The sequence below is a fragment of the Dendropsophus ebraccatus genome, chromosome 3, assembly GCF_027789765.1.
Source record: "Dendropsophus ebraccatus isolate aDenEbr1 chromosome 3, aDenEbr1.pat, whole genome shotgun sequence".
Classification (NCBI taxonomy): domain Eukaryota; kingdom Metazoa; phylum Chordata; class Amphibia; order Anura; family Hylidae; genus Dendropsophus; species Dendropsophus ebraccatus.
This window is the reverse complement of record NC_091456.1, coordinates 13,327,557-13,349,610: the sequence shown is the minus strand read 5'-3', so window position 1 is coordinate 13,349,610 and position 22,054 is coordinate 13,327,557. Positions and strand designations below refer to the sequence as shown.

Sequence of the window (22,054 nt, the reverse complement as noted above, 5' to 3'; positions counted from 1 at the left end):
GATACATTAACATACAATTGTACATTTGATAGAAATCTCAAATTTTAACCTGAATTTTTTTTTATTTATATTGTCCTCTATTTCAGTCTTAGGCCCCCTTCCCACGTCAGTAAAATTTACCCGGATTTCTTATCAGGTAAATTTCCGGACCTATAGGGTTCTATTGCCATGAATAACCTTCAGATTCATGATAGAAGACTCGGATGATCTGATTTCCAGGTTTTCTTTTGCTCAGAACTCTGGTGGAGCTACAAAATGTTTACGTCTTCTTTTTCCTATTGCAGATGTGCTAAAAATAGCGATGGAATATTTTCAGACTGCACGTTGCTCCTATCACTAGACAACTTTCAACTCATGTTCTTCAAAAGACAGAAATACGAAGGTGAGGGAGAACACAGGAGGCTTATAGTTACAATTCTAAATCTGTAACAAGCAGAATCCCTGATCTCCAATAATGAGGGGATTACATTAAGATACTCACACCTGGCTTAGCACTAACTATGGGTAAATTCACAAGCAGCGGAATCAGTCTGAGACCGAAAATCTGTTATTTACATCTGAATGAAGTTGTTTTGACAGCAAGCGTGTGGATTTCCATAAGACCCATTGATATGAAAGGGACAGTCGGGCTACATTCCCACAACGCCATTTATTTATTTTTCAGTTTTTTTAATAATAGGCTATTTTATGAATATATTCCTTTTGACATGTCATAGAGTGGAGTGCAAGAGAATCCAACAGCACACAATGGTGTGCAAGAAGTTTCAAACTTTTATTGAATCAATACAGCAACGTTTCGACCCTAGTGGGTCTTTGTTAAGAAAACAAAGGATGCACACCATTGGATGGTGCTGGAATCTCTTGCACTTGAATGTTCACAGACCACCGGCATTTTGGATTGCTGGTAGCTGGCATGCATCCTCCTCTACTTTTACTGCTGGTCATACATAGATGTTCTGTACAATCCCCTGTATGTGCTTCAGCACTGCTTGAGCAACTCAATTACAGTAAATGCTGCACGTAGCAGAGAATCGTCCGCCTCCAGCAGCCTGTAGCACTTTAGCACAGTATAATGGATCAATGCAGTACATGGGTACTGCGCTGATCTCTTTAGCAATCATGGTACAGCTCGCTGAAATCCCCTGGGGGGGCTTCAAGAAAATAAAAAGGGTAAAAAAAGTCACATATACACAAGTAAGGTACCGATAATACAGGTCATGGCACAAAATCAGCCCTCAAATGGCCCCATAGACAAAAAATAAATAAATTAAAAATTGTAAAGAAGTAAAGCAATCCATTCACCTCTGGAAGTTCAGGTATCTATGAAGATGACCATGTCTTGTTCATAAGTCATGCGACCCCAACTGGATTACAACATTGGTCACACAGTACCAACCTGGTGTGGACAGCTCTATGGATACCCAAACTTCCTTTGGCAAATGGAATGCAAACCAATCGGGTCCAGCCTACTTTGTGACAAGTACACTTTAACAAAGCTTGGTACCTCCAGCTAGCAAATTTACTAAGTGAATTTTCTATTCTCCGAGCAGTTTGGTGCACACAGTCACATTATGTCAAGCCTAGCCAAGTAACAGGGTTTACAAACCAGCATCAGGCAATTGGAAAACATTCAGTGCAATGCTGCTAATAGGACAAAGATTAGGGCCATTCCTAGAACCCTTTTGTATGGGATAACAGGGTCCAGATAGTGATGATCGCTTTAATGTGCTGCTGATAATGATGAATTTATCAACTGATCGCTCTCTCCTTTACATGGGCTGATTGTCGGGAATAAGTGTTCCAATGAAACGTTATTCTCCCAATCAGGGGCGTAACTACCACTATAGCAGCCATAGCGGCTGCTATGGGGCCCGCCGCATCAGGGGGCCCCATGGCCTGCTCCTGCAATACAACGGGCCCCCTGAGCCGTCATCATTTCCAGCACCGGATGGCCCATGCTCGTCTTCTGGGTTTTGCAAATGTCCCTTTAACAGCAAGCACTCCTGACCAGAGCTAGCAGTTATGTAGTTATGACTTCACTTGACCGTTTAGTGGTCAGTCGGGGGGGGGGGGGGGGTCGGCAATCAAAAGTTTGCTATGGGGCCCAGCCATTTCTAGTTACGCCCCTGCTCCCAATCATTGACTCATGTCAAAAAGATGCTTTAGATCCTGTAGTTTCAAGCTGGCCGTATATCTGGGATTTGGATCAGCCAAAAGGTGGCCATTTTTTATTTATTTTTTTTTAAACCAAAATGAACTTTAGGGGAACATACAATATACCTATTGTTTCAGCAGTTGACATTTTCAGCAATCACACATTATCTTTTGTGTGTAATTTACAAGCAAAAAAAAAAAAAAGACCAATAGTGTTTTTTAATGATATGATTATGCAATTATACATAAATGTATATGACCAGGTTTAGTGTTATTTCTCATACAGACAGAAAAGTATATTGTACATCAATTTGCACCACGTGATTGACAATGTAATCTCTCGCATATCTTCAGTGCGTATGGCTATACCCTAATAGGCTAGGTTCCCACAACGTCTTTTATGGTCGAATATGGCCGTTATTTGACCTTAAAATGCAATCTGACCAAAAAGATGTTGTGGGACATAGCTATATAGACCCGGTTCCACTGTTTATCTCAATCAGCAGATGAACAATTTATACAGAAGACTACAAGGTACCTGGCTTATGTAAGTGTAAGGTTACAGTATGTTCCCACTAGGCAAAAATGATGGCCGTTTTTATTGGATGGCCGTAATGTCCATTATTTGCTGTGAAGAGTTGGCTGTCCAATAAAAGGACCATCATTTTTACCTGGTGGGAACATAGCCTAAATGTAACTACTTCTCATGTGCACATCACTGGATTTTCCATACTGCTTTCTTGGATAAAACAACGGACAAATCTAAAAGATATTCGGCTAACAAATAGCTCTTATTGGCTGCTCACCTTTTATTAACAGACACCGGGATTCTCCAGCCTTTGATCTGACTCAGTTCCGTGTCAGATATTTCAATTTGCAGAGGAAGTCGCGGAGCCCACACGGTCACTTCCAGCTGGGCGGTTATGTGCTGGTACGTGAAATTCACAATGGTGTCCACTTTACTTTTCATTTCTTTTCCATTTACAAAGACGGAGTCACATCTGTCAGAAACCTGAATCAAGAAAACAGATATTCAGTGTTTAACAGACGTCTGAAATAATATCACAGTGATGTTTAGGTTTTAGCAACTAAAGGTTATTCATGTACGATAATAAGTTTTAGAATTTTCAATTCAATATCAACACAGTAACTACAGTGTGTATCAGAGCTGAGTCTCATATGAGCGGCAGTATGCTCAGCGCCTTTTAGAAAGGCATATGAGTACATCAGTCTTAAATAAAGCCCCGCCCCCTTTTCCCCTGCCGGCGGGCTCTGAAGCAGGTGTAGATTTTTGCCTGGTTTACACCTGTTTCCAGATGTAAACCTTCATTAATAAGCCGGAGGAGAAAGCCACACCTCCTCCCTGCTTTGTCGACCAAAACACCCCCACCCCATCCCCCAGCTCGTCCATCAGGTGAGAGGGGAATATGCCAATGAAAGGGGTGCATGATGATAAATCCCCACACAGTGTCTATTATTATTAAAATTTACAAGCATTTTTTCTCCCTTTTTTTTTCTTCATTTGTTTTTAAGTCTAAGGGTATATTCACACTTATAACACTTTAAATCAACATAGAATTCATGCTGTGTTTTTTTTTTATTTTTATTTACATTTCTTTTGTCAATGGGAAATGGAAATCCTATGTTTGCTTGTACTGTCGATCGCAAAGTTTGCCAAAACTACTTTTTTTTTGCATGCTTATATGTACCTGTTCCTGTCCCAAACGATCATAATGGCGATCGTAACTAACAACTATCGTTCTGTGTATTATGGTGAATGATTTTAGGTCCTTCCCAAAAGCTCTTGTTTGCAATAGTTTATCATTAATAAGGGAAATTATAAATTGATTCGTGTAACATGACCCTTAGGCCTTATTCACACGTTCAGTAATATTTTCTAGTCCTGAAACAACCCGCTAAAAATTAAGGATTGGACGTCCGTAGTAAATCCGTATTGCATCCGTATTGCCGTAAATCCTTTTTACTACTGACTGCTTTATACAAGTTAATAAAGTTGAGTAGGTTAAAAAAAAAATAGCACCAGTTTGCCCAACCCCTAAAATAAGTCACATGATCACTTGTCAGCCTGTGGTTGCTTAGAAACAGAACCTTGTGACCTATATGTCATCCGTATTGTTTTACGGAAATACGGATGCCAAACATGTTGCAATCCGTAAACAAAAATCTGGGTCCGCACTGGGTAGGCACTAGGACTTGTCCTTTTTTTTCTCCGACATTGATTTTCATCCGTTTCATCTACTGATAGTGTGAATAGCCCAATAGACATTAATGTGCACTAAATCGGATAATACGGATCCGTAAATTAAGGAACGTGTGAATAAGGCTTAAGTCTACCCTGTGACTTCACCAAAGCCCACCACGAGGTAAGACGGACTTGGCTACCCAGGACCCAGATTGCAAATCTGCCTCTCCCTGTTGCCATGATGAACATTTGAGGCATCTTCCTATGTCCAATGTCCACAGCCCCGAGCAAGTGGCATAATAAAGTGACATCCTTGGGCCCAGCATGCTCCCACCCTCTCAAAGTCCTAAAGCACCATTCTTTTAAAGGGAACCAACCACCTGAAAAATTGATATGAAGTCAATAATATGTGCTTATACCCCCTCTAAAACACTTTCCACATATGTATCTATAACAGCTGCCCCTGCCCCACACACCCCAAAATCATACTTTGATCATGTCCCCGCCGTATGCAAATTCCAGGAAGGTAGTCATGTGGGCGTTTCATAATTCCAAGTAGACACATTCAGGCCGAGTAGTCACGGCCTCGGGGGGCGGGGTTTGGCTGTAATCACGCCTCTATGGGCGTCATACACAGCCCCTGGGCTGGGACAGTGTAACTGAGATACAGCATAGTGGCTGCCTATTCCCCTGCACTGTATATGTGTGACCTGTCCTCACACACAGGCAGCTGCTGCTGCACACAGCCTCCCGGAATAGATGGTTCTACACCAGCTGCTGGCTGCATAATCATTCAGGGACGCTCTTATCCCCCCCTCCCCCTCCTCTCTCTCTTCATTTTCTCTGTGTGACTCCATCTCCCTGTGACAGCAGCGGCCTCCCCCCTCCTCTCCTTTCCTCCTCTCCTTTCCTCCTCCTGCCCTCGGTGCTGCACTCCTTATCTCTCATCTCCCTCTCTAGCATAAGAGACGGAGCTGCACCAGAAGCACACAGGGAGAGAGGAGGGGGCCACACACAGTAACTTCTGGAGGGGAGGGGGGATAAGGGCCTCCCTGGATGATTCTGCAGCCAGCAGCAGCCAGCAGCACAGGAATAACACTGCTTTGGTTTATGTGCTGGCTGCTGCTGGTGTAGAACCATCTATTCCGGGAGGCTGTGTGCAGCAGCAGCTGCCTGTGTGTGAGGACAGGTCACACATATACAGTACAGGGGAATAGGCAGCCACTATGCTGTATCTCAGTTACACAGTCCCAGCCCCGCCCCCTATGATGATGCAGTAACAGGGGCTATGTATGATGCCCATAGAGGCATGATTACAGCCAAACCCCGCCCCCAAGGCCGTGACTACTCGGCCTGAATGTGACTACTTGGAATGATGAAACGCCCACATGACTACCTTCCTGGAATTTGCATACGACGGGGACAAGATCAAAGTATGATTTTGGGGTGTGTGGGGCAGGGCCAGCTGCTATAGATACATGTATGGAAAGTGTGTTGGAGGGTGTATTAGCACATATTATTGGCCTAATATCGATTTTTCAGGTGATTGGCTCCCTTTAAGAGTAGGTGGTGGGGTAGGAAGTTATAGGCTCTCCTCTTTGTCATAGTCTTCTACTGAATCTATATCCTCAAAACATAGATACACTTGAAAATGGATTCCGCCCATGTCCCAAGCCAGAGGAGCCCACTGTAAACACTGGCCAATTTGGCATTTGCCAGAATTGCTTCATGGACAGCCTGCTCGGCCAATCATTCACTGAAGTGGCTTCCCACCCCAGTCACTGATTGGCTGAGTGGCCAGTCCATAAGCCATGTCGGCTCTGCTGGATATTCTTGAGCCCAGCGGGGGTTCTCCATCCACCATTTTTGTAGCCCATCTTATCAACATCTTTTTAGAGGTGAGGTCTCCAGAACTGGACACAGTATTCCAGATGCGATGTCACTAGAGATCTATACAGTGGGATCACAATCTCCTCTTCCTACTGGTTATACCTCTAGCTATACAGCCCAGCATACCGTTATATATACGGCCCAGCATACCATTATATATATATATATATATATATACAGCCCAGCATACCATTATATATATAGCCCAGCATTCCATTATATATATATATATATATATATATATATATACAGCCCAGAATAACATTATATGTATACAGCCCAGCATACCATTATATAGATACAGCCCAGCATACCATTATATATATACAGCCCAGCATACCATTATATTTATACAACCCAGCATAAATAAATATATATATATATATATATATATATATATATATATATATATCCGAGCATTCCATTATATATATATATATATATATATATATATATATATATATATATATATATATATACAGGCCAGAATGCCATTATATATACAGCCCAACATACCATTATATATATACTGTATACATATACAGCACAACATACGATTAGCTTTTGCACCAATTACTGATTTTAAAGGGGTTATCCAGCTTTAGAAAAACATGGCTACTTTCTTCCACAAACAGCACTATTCTTGTCTTTAGGTCAGGTGTGGTTTTGCAATTAAACTCCAATGGAACCGAGTTGCAAAAGCCCACCCAAACTGGAGACAAGAGTGATGCTGTCTCTGAAAGAAAGCATCCATATTTTTTTAATGCTGGATAACCCCTTTAAGGCTGTCAGAAGTCACTAATCCTAATGGTAAATGACAAATTCTATAATTCTCCTACTATGTTTTGGTGCATTTGCAACTAAATAAGTGGGTCAAACAATTATTTTTAACAGAAATCTATTGGAAAACACTTGGCTGAGATTAAAATAGATATAATGATATCGATATAATGAAAATAAAAGCAGAGCGTAGCACTTTTTTATATATAAAATAGGAATGCTACAATAAGTTAAATCCCAAAGAAAACGAAGATCAAATAGACATTAAAGATCTTCTTTAAAATCCTTTTGATGATTTGATGATATAAATAATGATTCAATTATTTTCCTACAAGTTGGATTTCATACAATAGGAATTCACTATATTTTATTCTTCTCTAAAAATAAAAAGGTGTTCTTTATGGACCTCTGCTAGGAACAGAGAGAAGGGATACATAAAGATACAATATTCTCAATGGTACTTGCAGTTTTTTTTTTAAACTAAAGATTGCACGCACGGTACAAAGTGATCTTGTGGGCTGGGGGAAAACCCATTTTACAAAGTGATCTCAGAAGCCTGGCAGGGTCGCTTGTCGCTGGCAGAGAGTATCATGTTATTATTTTAATCATCAACTTTTCCAAGTAAAAGCAAAGAACAAGGCACTAGCTGAAAGGAAGTAATACAGAGGCATAGCCTTCTATGTAAAACTGCCTCCTTACACCACAATCCACAGTACAAATATTATTTATGGTTACTTCACCATTAAATTCAATATAAGGCTATGTTCACACATTTTTTCGGTCAGTCTTTTTTCCGCCGTAATCAGGAGGGGATCTGACAGGGCAAAATTATAATGGACAGATTAGCACAATTTCTGTGTTTTCAATTCACTCCTGGTTTTGGTTGAAAAAAGACTGACGGAAATACGATATGGGAGCGTAGACTAAATACTAATGACTATGATATATCATGAAAAAGTAGTTTCCATGTGAGTCAGTAAAAGTTCTGTACAAAAGCACCACTGCAATGGCAATTTTGGAAAACTGGGAAAGCATGGCTAATTCACTACTGTAAAACAAAAGGCGCATACGCTACTAGTAACACAACTGCATCATCCATCCGCAATGACTCCACTATGTAACTAGCAATCCCATAAACAGTTCCCTATCCCAGATCTTATTGCTTGCTATTAGTCTCTGTGGAGCATGCTGGAATTTCCTCTTTATCTTATTTCTCATTTGTTCTGACCTCTGCTATTGCTACTTGACCATTCATCCGGTTCTGTACTTCACTGCCCAACTGGTTCTGACCTTTGGCTTGATGACTACCTGTACTTGTTTGTTTGTCTTGTCTGCGTTTTGTGTAGTCATCTTTTATGTACGTGGCCAAGTTGTCCGCTACTGCTTAGGATTAGTGATGAGAGAACAACCAAATGTTCGATTTGGATCACCAAACACGAAACTAAAGATTAAAAAAAAAAATTATCGCGATCAGTTGATGTTCGTGTTCGCCGAACAAATAACCAACGTACAGTAAAAGCCTATGTTTCGGTCTACGCACACGCATACAGATTATCAGGTGCAAAGTGTAAATTAGGCTGTTGCGTATGTTTTGGTCTAGAGTTATGCACATGCGTACAGATTATCAGGTGCAAAGCGTAAATTGCGCAGTTGTGTATATTGCGAAATAAACGTTTGAATGTTTAATATGTTCAAAAATTATCGTTGTAACCATTCCAATCATCGAACAAGCTGTTCATCGGGGAACACAAACAATTAGCGCCATGTTCGTACAAACACACGAACATTTGCAAATATGTTCCCTTGTCATTGCTTAGGATAGATGCGGCCACTAGGCAGGGACAGCATGGGGGGGCTAGCATTAGGGCTCACTGTTCTTGTGTCCCCTCACCCTCCCAGGTTTCCAGCAGCAGCTGTTGGCATAACAATAGCAAAGTGTTACTATAGCTGGTCCTGGTAAAATGTGTTAGGATTAGAGATGAGCGAACCTGGAGCATGCTCGAGTCGATCCGAACCCGAACTTTCGGCATTTGATTAGCGGTGGCTGCTGAACTTGGATAAAGCCCTAAGGCTATGTGGAAAACATGGATATAGTCATTGGCTGTATCCATGTTTTCCACACAACCTTAGAGCTTTATCCAAGTTCAGCAGCTCCCGCTAATTAAATGCCGAATGTTTGGGTTCGGATCGACTCGAACCAAACCCGGTTCGCTCATCTCTAGTTAGGATTATTATTACGGTCACCAAATCATTTTGTTCATTTATTGTAGTGCAGTATGCATCGGGTTACCATAAGGACACGTTGCCACCAAGCATGGCCAGCATCAGCTCAACTTAGTTGATGAAGGCCATGCTTGTCCGAAACACGTCTGTACTGTAAACTGATACATACTGCACTACAATAGAAGAGCAAAACGATTTGGTGAGTGCCGGGTTTTCTCTACATTCTCCTGGATACTGCCGTCTCGAGCACCACCGACCACCGGAGTGCCGTCCTTCCCACATCTATCAAGCTATTATTCCGGTTAATCTTTAGTCGTGATACTGTTATCCTTTCAATTAATAAATCTAATTGACTGCTATAGTTAATGCTGCAGTTTATTTCACAATAGAAACCTACGTGGGCACAGAGCTCTCCGTCTAATCCCTAGAAAGGGAGGAAGGAATAAAACAAACAGACATTCTTAGAGACCATTACCATGGTTGTCATTTCTCCGTGTAATGTGTCATAAATGTCTCATGATATTTTTAAGCACATTAATCACGACCATTGAGAGACACAGTGGCTGAAATTTTAAATCAAGTAGGTGATGTCTGGGGATCTTTGTCAAAATTAATATCAGACATGTATAATTAAATGAGGAATGTGATGATAAATCATTGGCCGGCCTGACAGGAAGGGATAAAGCAGGGCTACATTTTAGAACTTCCTCCATAATAAATGTTTATAATCGAGAGAACGGAGTGACACTGATAGAGGAGAGACGGGAAATGAAATAAATCATGCCTCAAAATTTCTTCTCATTAGTAATTTTATAGCAGATGATTTGTGAAAGGATTTCTCCATGTCGTGCCATATAATGATTGGAAAGCAATATTTTTTATCTTTCTTATCTACAATGTATTTTACTTAAAATAATAATAATAATAATAATAATAATAATAATAATAATAATAATAATAATAACTCATTTTATTTCATATATATTTGGATGTAGAATTGACCATCACCATCAATTCAAATGCTCTATACCCCATTTGGCTATGTTCACACAATGTTTTTTGAGCTCAGTCATTTAGCAGCCTGGCCTCCCCTTAGTGCAATGATGGCTGCTGGTACATTATTCTAGTTTATTTACTAATTGGCCTTTGGAAAAATCCATTGAATTTAATAGTAAAAACGGAGAAAGAACGGTGCAAAAAAGAAAAACTGTGTGTGAAAAACTAAAAAAAAGTCCACTGTTTGCAAAAGACGTCCGAAAATAATGATCGTGATCATTATTTTGCCGTCCGCGGTAAAAACGTCTTTTGTTCTATGCATTGTCTGCATTGGACGTCCGTCTTCCCATTGACTTCAATGCATTGCCATAGCAGTCAGTTAAATTGCGGCAAAAACAGACTTTTTTTTAAATATCAAAATTGGCTGCCTCTTCTCTATTTTTGACGTTGTGTGAAGATAGCCTTTTGTGTACACTAAAAAAAAAGCATCTGTTTTGATACGTCAAAAATAGAAGTCAATGAAAAAAAGAATAATAAAAAAGAATTGCACACAATTGCATCAGTTTTTTTAATATCTGTCTTCCCATCCGTTTTTGCAAAAACAGATGGAAAAAAAAAACAGATTGCAAAAAAGTAGCATGAACCCAACCTAACCTATTGCCCTTTATTTTATATACCTTACTCACTTACGGTGGTCATACCAGATACCTCCTCCCTGCTGGACGTTTCGGCGTCAAGCCTTCCTCAACTGTCTCTGAGACAATTGAGGAAGGCGTGACGCCGAAACGTCCTGTTGCCGTTGTATTTTTTTGGTGGACTTTTTTCTACAATAAAAATTATGAAGCATGATTGTGAGTGCCGAGAATGAACTTTTATAATACATTACCTGCTTGGCGCCACGGCTGCGTGTGAGGTTCCCGGCTCCCGTTGGTCCCGCTAAGCCAATCAATGCTGCCGTGCACTGATTGGCTGAGCAGAACCGACGAGAGTCGGGAACATCACATGCAGCCGCAGCGCCAAGCAGGTAATGTATGCTGCGGGCGGTGGGGGGTTAAAGGGGCCAAGTTACATACTTACTGTGTCTAATCCACTGCAAATCCGGTACTTGTGAAGCTACCCTTAATTACAAATCTTTGCCACTTTCTGGCACCAGTAAAAAAGTTATAATTTTTTTTGTTGTTTGTTTGTTTTTTTTGCAGTACTTCCCCTTTAATTAGATTTTTCTCAATCGAAATTATTGCCCTGAAAAACACTCTGCAAAAACCTTTGACAAGTCACAGAAACATGTCAAATGTTCTGTCTGGCTGGGTTCTGGGTGTTCAGAGCCCCATTAATTATTAAAATGTATCAGGAGAAATCTCTGTGCCAATTTTATTTTTTATTTTTTTTGCAAAATTCAGGGATACTTTAAATAAACAAGAAGTCAAAAATTATTTTTCATCTCTCTTTGCAGCTACAAAATAACACAACACCCGATCTGAGTTTTTGTCGTTGCATTTGTCGATATGCATAAAACCTAACGCTTATCTTTATTAGAATAAAATAATTTAAGTGAAAACAGAAAGTAATAAGTGAATAACGTGTTAGGCGTAGATCTCACAAAGTCAAGCTGTATTTGTAAACACATCGCCCTATATAAACCACCTGTCTACACATCTACAGCTTCACAGTTTTCCTAGAAAATCAGCACCTTGGAGGATTGGGAAAGTATTTTCTTTTCTCACTAGAAAATTTTTACAGTGAAGTGAAGAAAAAAAAAACCTTTAAATCTATTGACTATGGCACTTAATGAAACAGAAAGCTGTGAACATAACCCGTAAACGAATCTTAAGAAGAAAAATCAGAAACTACATTATAGATATACTATAGTGATAAACGACTGCTGCAATGTTCTAGGGGCTCTGCTATTATTATTTCCGCTTGATAAGGAGCATTCATTTTGTTGGCAAATGACTTGGGTGAATCACCATGTATTATACGACAAAATGGCAATTTCTGTGACTGTCGACCACATGGCTTGGGATCAGAGATAAAAAAGGAAAAAAAAAAAAACACAACTAGAACAGCACAAAGAAACTGTATTTAAGCAGAAAAGGTAAGGCTATAATACAAGAAAGTAATACATCAGCTACATGTTGGTTTATAGTAGATACACTGTTGTTAAACTCTTAGCCTATGTTCACACTACATATGAGATCGGCCGTTCCGCTATCTTTCCAGCCGCTGAGTTCTGATGCGGGCGCATCAGTGTGCGCCCACATCAGAACCTCCCACAGCACGCTATGAAGAAAGCGGCCGGAGCTGCTCGCTTCATCGTGTGAACTGACAGGGTCTCCTATGGCCGCAATTCATTGAATTGGGGCAACAGAAAACTGACATGTCAGTTATTTGAAGGTCCGCATGGGATCCCGACCAGAGCGTATACAATAAGTATACGCTCCGGCCAGGATCCCATAGAACGAGAGGCGCATAAAGTACAGCCGTACTTTTACGTAGTGTGAACATAGCCTTAAAGGGGTTATCCAGTGCTACAAAAACATGGCCACTTTCTTCCAGAGACAGCACTGCTCTTATCTCCATTTCAGGTGTGGTTTGTAATTAAGCTCCATTCGCTTCAATGGAACTGAGTTACAAAACCTGCACCCAAACTGGAGACAACAGCCGTTCTGGATAATCCCTTTAAATTGTCCCTGTCATTATCTTTTCATGCAGGGAGATGAAGATCACAGGGAAGCTCAGCCATCATTCAGCTACATTTAGAGATTGGTGGCAGTCTGAACACTCAGACCCTGACTTTAAAGATATCTCTGCCAGTAACTATTTTTGACTGCAGGCAGGCGCAGGCAGGAACATAATAAAGACGGTCTACTTACCTTTCCCCGTGCCGTCACAGGCTCCAGGATCCAACCTGGAACTCATTTTCCCCTGGGCTCCATTGTCGTCCCGACCTGGGGGGGAAATACTCGACCTGGCTGACGGATTGCCCACTCAGCCAATCAGTGACTGCAGTGGCGTTCCACCCCAGTCACTCATTGGCTGAGCAGGTAATCCATCAGCCTGGTCGTGATGTTTCTTGAGCAGGAAATTATGGAGCCCAGTGTGGAGGCTGGGAACAGTAAGACAGCGCTGTGCAGGCACGGGGACAGGTAAGTAGAGCATCTTTATTAGGTGTCCCCCGCCCATGTCAGCAGCTAATTTTATAATAATAAAGCTTTTATATGTTGCGGTCCGGCAACGTGATACCATAGACGCTTATCTCCTATACACAGAATAGAGAGTATATTGTGTGTGAGAGGATGGGGCTGTCGTCTGACCACTGAAACCAAAGCATCCCCCCTCCCCGCCCCTTGCATGGGACTCTAAATCTAAAAATCAGTGGAGGTGGGCAGACACTGCCTAATTTATTGTCGGTGGGAGCACCAAAGATAGCAATGTGAAGCATTTAGCTATCCTCCCATCCACAATGAATGGAGTGGTGGTCGAGTCATTGCACTGCCACTTCATTAACAGTCTAATTCAGAAGGACTGTTCTTAAGAGTCACAGTGGAGGGAACCCCCATGATCACATATGTATTTTGTGGACACTTGGTGCCTACACAGGAAAACACACCATACTAAATGCCCCGCAGCTGACCCTGTCCTGCCCCCTACATGCCGGCCGGGTGGTATAGCCGGCATACACTGATTCAGGAAGGCACTGAAGAAGATAATCCTTCCCAGGGGGCGCCAGATTAAAATATGTTTTTAAAGGGAATCTTTCACTAGGTTTATGCTGCCTTAAATGAGGACAACCTAAACTAGTGACAGAAATGCGGAACAGATCAGTGTATTACTTACATCATTATGTTTATCTGTTCTTCTAATATGCAGGAAAATAGGATTCTTGCCACACCCTCCCCCCGCCCTCCAGCTGCTAACAAACAGTTGGCTGCCTATACACAGCATGGATAGATAACTACCAATCAGCAGCTGGTGGGTGGCATTTTCTGCATCTCATGAATATCCAGGACTACTGGGCTCATGCACATAATGGAGAGGACTACTTATTGTCCATGTTATTCAGGTGGAGATCTCTGGATCAGCTGCACAGAAAAATGTAAGTGATACATCATTCTGTTCAGCTTCTCTGTCACTAGTTTATGCTACCCTTAAATATGACAATATGACACCATAAACCTACTGAAAGAATCTCTTTAAAGAAAATAGCAGCGTCAGCAGCCGAACAGACCCCAGGACAGGGCATAGAGTGAAGGCAGCTAGGCACTGGTACCAATGGTTTGGGCGGGGTGGCGGGTGGGTACAGATTCACCTATGATTCAGGCTATGTTCACACAGAATGGACGATCTCTGCAAAGTTCATTCCGGACGGTACTTAAGTACCGTCCAGATGATCTTTATGGCCGTAGTGTTCTAATTTGGGCGCATCAGCACGCGCCCGCATCAGAATTCCCCATAGGACACAATGAAGCAAGTGGCCGGAGCCTGTGTGAACTGACAGGTCTTTCTGCGGCTGCTATTCACTGAATTGCGGCTGCAGAAAACTAACATGTCAGTTCTTTGCGGCGCCGCACTGGATCCAGGACGGAGCATATACTATGTGTATACTCTCCGGCCGGGATCCCATAGAACAATAGGCAACAACGGCCGAATTTTACGTAGTGTGAACATAGCCTAAAGATTTGAATTATTATAAGATTCTATACAACATCATATGATGTTCCATTAGAGCTACATAAAGTTAATTATGGACACTATACTAAATATCTAAATGACCCCACACACACACACAAAATAAATAAAATAATAATAATAATAATAATAATAATAATAATAAAAAAAAACGTTAGCACCAAGGAACAAATTCCTCCCTGTGGATTCAATTTATTCCTTTATGTTGCTAAATAAGACAGTGTAAACTATGTTATGTAATAAACAGCCCCTCTTTAATGTTCATAATGCAAGTGAATGAACGTTGTAAACATCTTATTTGTAATAAAACCCTCTCGGCACCGTCATCATTTTCTTTTACAGGTCGTAAATGTTTACCTTTCTAGTAAGTAACCTGTTACTTTATTATTGTTGTCTCATCCCCGGCTATATCTACCCAGTCTGTAGGTTTTGGTCAGTGGTTTTCAATTACATGTTTAAGGGAACATAATGTGCTTCATTAATTCTTAATGTGGCCGAGCTTTCCATTGATGTCAAATCTTATTTAGAATTCAAAGGATCCACTTGAATCAAGACTTGTCCTCCAAAAATAATCAGGAAAAAAGCAAGAGAAGCTTGTCCCCAAGAACTGATTAAAACAATTTTCAATCACTTCCCCTAAGATAACACATTTGTTGCTACGTATTGTGAAAATGGAAAAAAGATTATATTCCTCTCTCCGGCGGAGAACATGAAAGTGATTACAATTTAAATATTATGGTTGCTTATCTTTTAGACACTTTCCTGCTGCATAGAAAATCTCGAGCATGGTGGTTTTACTGGATACCCAATGCAAATACTGAATAAAACTAAAAAAAAAATACCCCCCCCCCTCTTTGCTTGGTATGTATATACAATAGGTATAGTTCTGCCAATTCACCACCAACAAGCTAATAAATCAACGGCATTAAGAGCGTTCACAATACTCTATACAGGCGAAGTCTCTTTAGAAATCAAAGGTTTTCTTCTTCTTAAACCACCTACTGTATTCATTGTATATTTAGGGAACTAAAATAGCTCTGCATACAGCTCTATGGGTAGTTGGATCATCGCGAGGGATACATTGTTCTGTTCTTGTGTTGCCTTTAAACCAAGAAGTCGGTGATCAGGAATCGTGTTATACGTTGAGTTGTAAGGTTATTCCTGTTACGTGAAGAATGCGATAAAAACTCATGAAATAAAAAAAAAAAATTGAATAATGAAGAGAGCGGCCTCATGCATACCGCAGAGCCATCATGACAACTAGGCTATGTTCACACAACGTTAAAATAATGTCTGTTTTTGCCGCAATTTAACTGACTGCAATGGCAATGCATTGAAGTCAATAGAAAGACGGACGTCCAATGCACACAATATAGGGTAGCAGACGTTATTACCGCGGACGTCAAAATAATGTTCATAATCATTATTTTCAGACGTCTTTTGCAAACAGCAGACGTTTTTTATTGGTTGTTCACACACGGTTTTTCTTTTGTCACCGTTCTTTTTCCGTTCTTTACTATTAAATTCTGTGGACTTTTCAATTAAGTCGCATCCAAAGGGCAATTAGTAACCATACTAGAATAATGTACAAACACCCGTCATTGCACTAAGGGGAGGCCAGGCTGCTAAATGACGTCCGTTATTTTAGACTCAAAATTACGGACGTCATTTTAAACGGAGCAGAAAAAACTTTGTGTGAACATAGCCTTACCGTGATTCTTAGAAAATAAGACCTAGCTTCATTTTGAAGGCTTTTTGGACCAGATCCCTGGTGCTGAGCATCGGCCAATCAGGGCCAGACTTGTTATGCTCCGCCCCAACACATGCTCTGTTCAACACCAGCTGCAGGGGAGGCAGGAGGGGAAAGAAGATGCACAGTAGTGGACATTGTATATGGGGGACAGAGGGTATGTGGGTAACTATGGAGGGAAGGAGGTATACAGTATGGGGGCGACCTGCAGAGAGAAGATGTATAAAGTATGGGGGCGACCTGCAGAGAGAAGATGTATACAGTATGGGGGCTACCTGCAGAGAGAAGATGTATACAGTATGGGGGATACCTGCAGAGAGAAGATGTTTACAGTATGGGGGGAACAACTAAAGAGGGGGAGGAAGGTATACAGTATAGGGGCTTCTTACTGCAGAGTAAGATGTATATAATATGGGGGTAACAACTACAGAGTGGGGAGGGAGGTATACAACATGGGGGGCCTTACTACAGAGTAGGATGTATATAGTATGAGGAAACAACTGCAGAGGGGGAGGGAGGTATACAGTATGGAGACCTAACTACAGAGGGGGGGGGAGGTATACAGTATGGGGGGACAACCACAGAGGGGGGAAAGTATACAGTAAGGAGGCCTAACTGCAGGGGAGATTACATTATAGGATCCTAATAACAGTGGGACATACAGTATGGCAGATAACTACCGTATGGAGTGGGACTACAGTACAGAAAGACTACTAGTGAAAACAGCACCACACCAGGTTGTTTGTGGCATTGCAATTAAGCTCCATTCACTTCAATGGAACTGAGCTGCAAAACCCCACACCCAAACTGAGGACAAGAGAGGAGCTTATGGAAGAAAGCAACTATGTCTTTCTAAGCCTGGACAACCCATTTAAGTAAAATATGCTGCCATTGGAGGTCCTGAGAGATTTTTTTTCCCTTCCTGTATTAACTAAGTATTGTGTCTAGTAAGAAATTTCTAAAAAAAAAAAAAAAAAAAAGGGGGGGGGGAGGGGAAAGGGGATCAGGACAAGTGAGTATGCTTTCTTTTTAATTGTTTTTACTCTAGCCTTGACACATTTATCTCTAAAAAGAATCCCATAGACAAGCCGTTTACCAAACTACTTTTAGGCGCAATCTACTTGAAAACTGAGCTGACAGCCATGTGGAGGTGGTATTAGCTGCAACACGTAAAACAAAGTGAAATCAGATATCCAGCTGTCCTGAATGAGTCTCTCATGGTGCTTTTACACGGAACGGTTTATTGCTCGAATTTTCGCGATAATCAACACAACACAACAAATCGTTCATTTTGATCTTTCAACAAGTTCTCAAATCGTTGTTGGTCGTTCGCAAAAATTCGCAGATCTCTTCGTGTAAACAGTCTTTTAACGATTTACCCTATGTGTGAGATGGGCTTAAGCGATCTTAAAACAATCGCAATAACGATTTTTTTAAACGATCTATCGTTCTGTCTAAACGCTGATCGTTATAAAAAACACATCGTTACTTCAAAATCGTTGAAAGATCGATTGGGTGAATTATCGCTCTGTGTGAAAGGACCATTAGGGTCCATTTACACAGAAAGATTATCTGACAGATTATCTGCCAAGGATTTGAAGCCAAAGCCAGAAACAGACTATAAACAGCAAAATTGCCAAGTTAGGTGATGATGCAAGGGCATCCGTGTCAGAAATGGCAGCTCTAGTGGAACCTGTTCTCCCTAACAGCCGGGGGAACAGTCCAACTAGTAGTGGGCGGGATGGTATTGTAGGTAGGCCTAGACAGCTAGTGGTTGTAGGGGATTCTATAATCAGGAAGACTGATAGAATAATTTGTCGCCAAGACCGCCTCAACCGAATGGTTTGCTGTCTCCCTGGTGCCAGGGTTCGGCATGTGGTGGAAAGGGTGGATAAATTACTTAGGGGGGCTGGGGATGACCCAGCTGTCGTGGTCCATGTGGGAACCGATGACAGGATACAAGGTAGGTGGAGGTCTATTAAAAATAATTTTAGAGAACTAGGTGCTAAGTTGAAGGGGAGGACCTCCAAGGTGGTATTCTCTGGAATACTGCCTGTGCCATGCGCATCACAGGAAAGACAGCGGGAGCTTACGGAGTTAAATGCATGGCTCAAGTCGTGGTGTAGAGAAGAAGGGTTTGGGTTTTTAGAGCACTGGGCTGACTTTTCATTGGGGTACAATCTGTTTTCCGCAGATAATTTGCACCTTAATGGAAGGGGGTCCGCTGTGCTGGGGGAGAGAATCCTAGAAGGGGTGGAGGGGTTTTTAAACTAGGGATGTGGAGGGAGGACAATGTAGTATGTAATGTAGTGGCAGATAGGTTAGAGAGGGGACAGAACATTGAGGTGGGAAGAGGAGGGTCCTGTGAGGGGAGGATAAGACCAGTGCATAGGGAGATCCATATGTTGCGGATGAACAGTGAGGATGATTGTAGCCACAGCACAGTAATAAATCCCATTTCTTATAATGAAGCAGTTAAACTCGATGGTAATATAAAGTGTATGGTTACTAATGCCAGAAGTCTAGCCAGCAAGATGGGGGAGCTGGAGGCCTTGGTTCTGGAGGAGTCCATTGATGTGGTTGGTGTGACTGAGACATGGCTGGACTCCTCACATGACTGGGCTGTCAATATTCAGGGATTTACGTTGTTCAGAAGGGACCGGGTGGGCAGAAGGGGAGGAGGAGTATGTCTGTATGTCAGAAATTATATTAAAGTGAGTGTAAAAGATGCAATAGTGGGAGATGACTGTGATGATGTGGAAGCATTATGGGTAGAACTACAGAAGGAGGTAAAGAGTGAAAAAATTATTCTTGGTGTAATCTATAGACCCCCCAACATTACTGAGGAGGTAGATGGCCAGTTGAATAGACAAATAGAGCGGGCTGCCCGGGAGGGGACAGTAGTGGTAATGGGGGACCTCAACTACCCAGATATAGATTGGGGTCACGGTTCAGCTAAAACCACAAAGGGGAGGGAATTTCTTAACCTCCTGCAGGATAATTTTCTGGGCCAGTTTGTGGAGGAGCCAACTAGAAGTGATGCCTTGTTGGATCTGGTTATTTCTAACAACGCTGAGCTGGTTGGGGATGTCACTGTCCATGAACACCTGGGGAATAGTGACCACAATATAGTGACTTTTAGCTTAAAGTGTAGAAAAGAAAAACATGTTGGGAGGGCAAAAACTCTTAATTTTAAAAGGGCCAATTTTCCTGGGTTAAGGGCAGAACTTCAGGGCATAGACTGGGAGCGGCTGCTGGCACATACGGATACAGCTAATAAATGGGAAATCTTCAAATCCACATTAAATAACTGTACTGCCAAATATATTCCTATGGGTAACAAATATAAACGGTTAAAATCAAATCCCACATGGCTTACAACCGAGGTTAGAAGGGCTATAAATGAGAAAAAAGGGGCATTCAAAAAATATAAATCAGAGGGGTCAGCTGTAGCATTTAAACATTACAAAGAAGTCAACAAAACCTGTAAAATGTAATAAAAGCAGCAAAAATTCACAATGAAAGGCAGGTAGCTATAGAAAGCAAAAGAAACCCCAAAAAATTCTTCAAATATATTAATGCAAAAAAACCAAGGTCAGAGCATGTAGGACCCCTAAATAATGGTGAAGGGGAATTAATAACTGGGGATCAGGAGAAAGCTGAGTTACTTAATGGGTTCTTCAGTTCTGTATATACAAAAGAGGATGGAGCTGTGGTGGGTGGGGCCAGTACTGAGGTGGGTGGGGCCAGTGCAGCTAACACATGTAATGTACTGAACTGGTTTACTATAGATATGGTCCAAGATAAATTAAACAAACTCAATGTAACCAAAGCTCCAGGGCCTGATGGATTACACCCCAGAGTTCTTAGGGAACTCAGTTCTGTAATTTTTCTACCCTTGTATGAAATATTCAGTGATTCTTTGCTTACTGGTATTTTGCCGAGGGACTGGCGTAAGGCAAATGTAATGCCGATCTTCAAAAAGGGCTCTCGAACTTCCCCAGGTAACTATAGACCCGTAAGCTTAACGTCCATTGTGGGGAAACTATTTGAGGGGCTTATAAGGGACTACATCCAGGAATATGTAGTGGTTAATAGTATTATAAGTGATAACCAGCATGGTTTTACTAAGGACAGAAGCTGTCAAACCAACCTAATATGTTTCTATGAAGAGGTAAGTAGAAGCCTGGATGGCGGCGTGGCTGTGGATATTGTGTACCTGGATTTTGCAAAAGCGTTTGACACAGTTCCTCATGGACGTCTGATGGGTAAGTTAAAGTCTATCGGTTTGGAAAATTTAATGTGTAACTGGATTGAAAACTGGCTTAATAATCGTACCCAGAGAGTGGTGGTCAATGATTCCTACTCCGAATGGTCCCCGGTAATAAGTGGTGTACCCCAAGGGTCAGTACTGGGCCCTCTTCTGTTTAACTTGTTTATTAATGATATTGAGAATGGAATTAACAGCAATGTTTCTATCTTTGCAGATGACACCAAGCTTTGTAGTACAGTACAGTCTATGGAGGATGTGCAGATGTTACAGGATGACTTAGACACTCTGAGTGTTTGGGCGTCCACTTGGCAAATGAGGTTCAATGTGGATAAATGTAAAGTTATGCACCTGGGTACTAATAACCCGCATGCATCATATGTCCTGGGGGGAGTTACTCTGGGAGAGTCACTGATAGAGAAGGATCTGGGTATACTTGTAGATAATAGACTACAGAACAGCACACAATGTCAGTCAGTGGCTTCTAAGGCCAGCAGGATATTGTCATGCATTAAAACAGGCCTGGACTCACGGGACAGGGATATAATATTACCGCTTTATAAAGCTTCGGTGCGGCCCCATCTGGAGTGTGCTGTCCAGTTTTGGAACCCGATTCATAAAAAGGATGTTCTAGAGCTGGAGAGGGTACAAAGATGGGCAACTAAACTAATAAGGGGAATGGAGCATCTTAGTTATGAGGAGAGATTAAAAGAATTACATTTGTTTAGTCTGGAGAAGAGACGTTTAAGGGGAGATATGATTAACTTATTTAAATATATAAATGGCCCCTACAAGAGATATGGGGAAAAGATGTTCCAGGTAAAACCCCCTCAAAGGACAAGGGGGCGCCGCCTCCGCCCGGAGAGACAAGGGGGCGCTGCCTCCGCCTGGAGAAAAAAAGGTTCAATCTCCGGAGGCGACAAGCCTTCTTTACCATGAGAACTGTGAATCTGTGGAACAGTCTACCACAGGATCTGGTCACAGCAAAAACAGTAGAGGGCTTCAAAACAGGGCTAGACAAGTTCTTAGAGCAAAATAATATAAATGCATATGTATAGAACCTATCGCCCCTCCCCCTTCCCTGTATCCATCCCCTCCT

The 22,054-nt window shown here is 41.6% G+C and overlaps 1 protein-coding gene across 1 annotated transcript in view; it reads right to left on the bottom strand.

Moving 5' to 3' along the window:
• Window positions 1-22,054, bottom strand: part of TMEM132B (transmembrane protein 132B) — a 425,771-nt gene that overhangs the window by 13,425 nt on the left and 390,292 nt on the right. Inside the window, exon 6 of the mRNA XM_069960965.1 lies at window positions 2,961-3,166. Within this exon, the coding sequence (XP_069817066.1) occupies window positions 2,961-3,166 (206 nt within the window). The remainder of the gene's footprint in view (window positions 1-2,960; window positions 3,167-22,054) is intronic.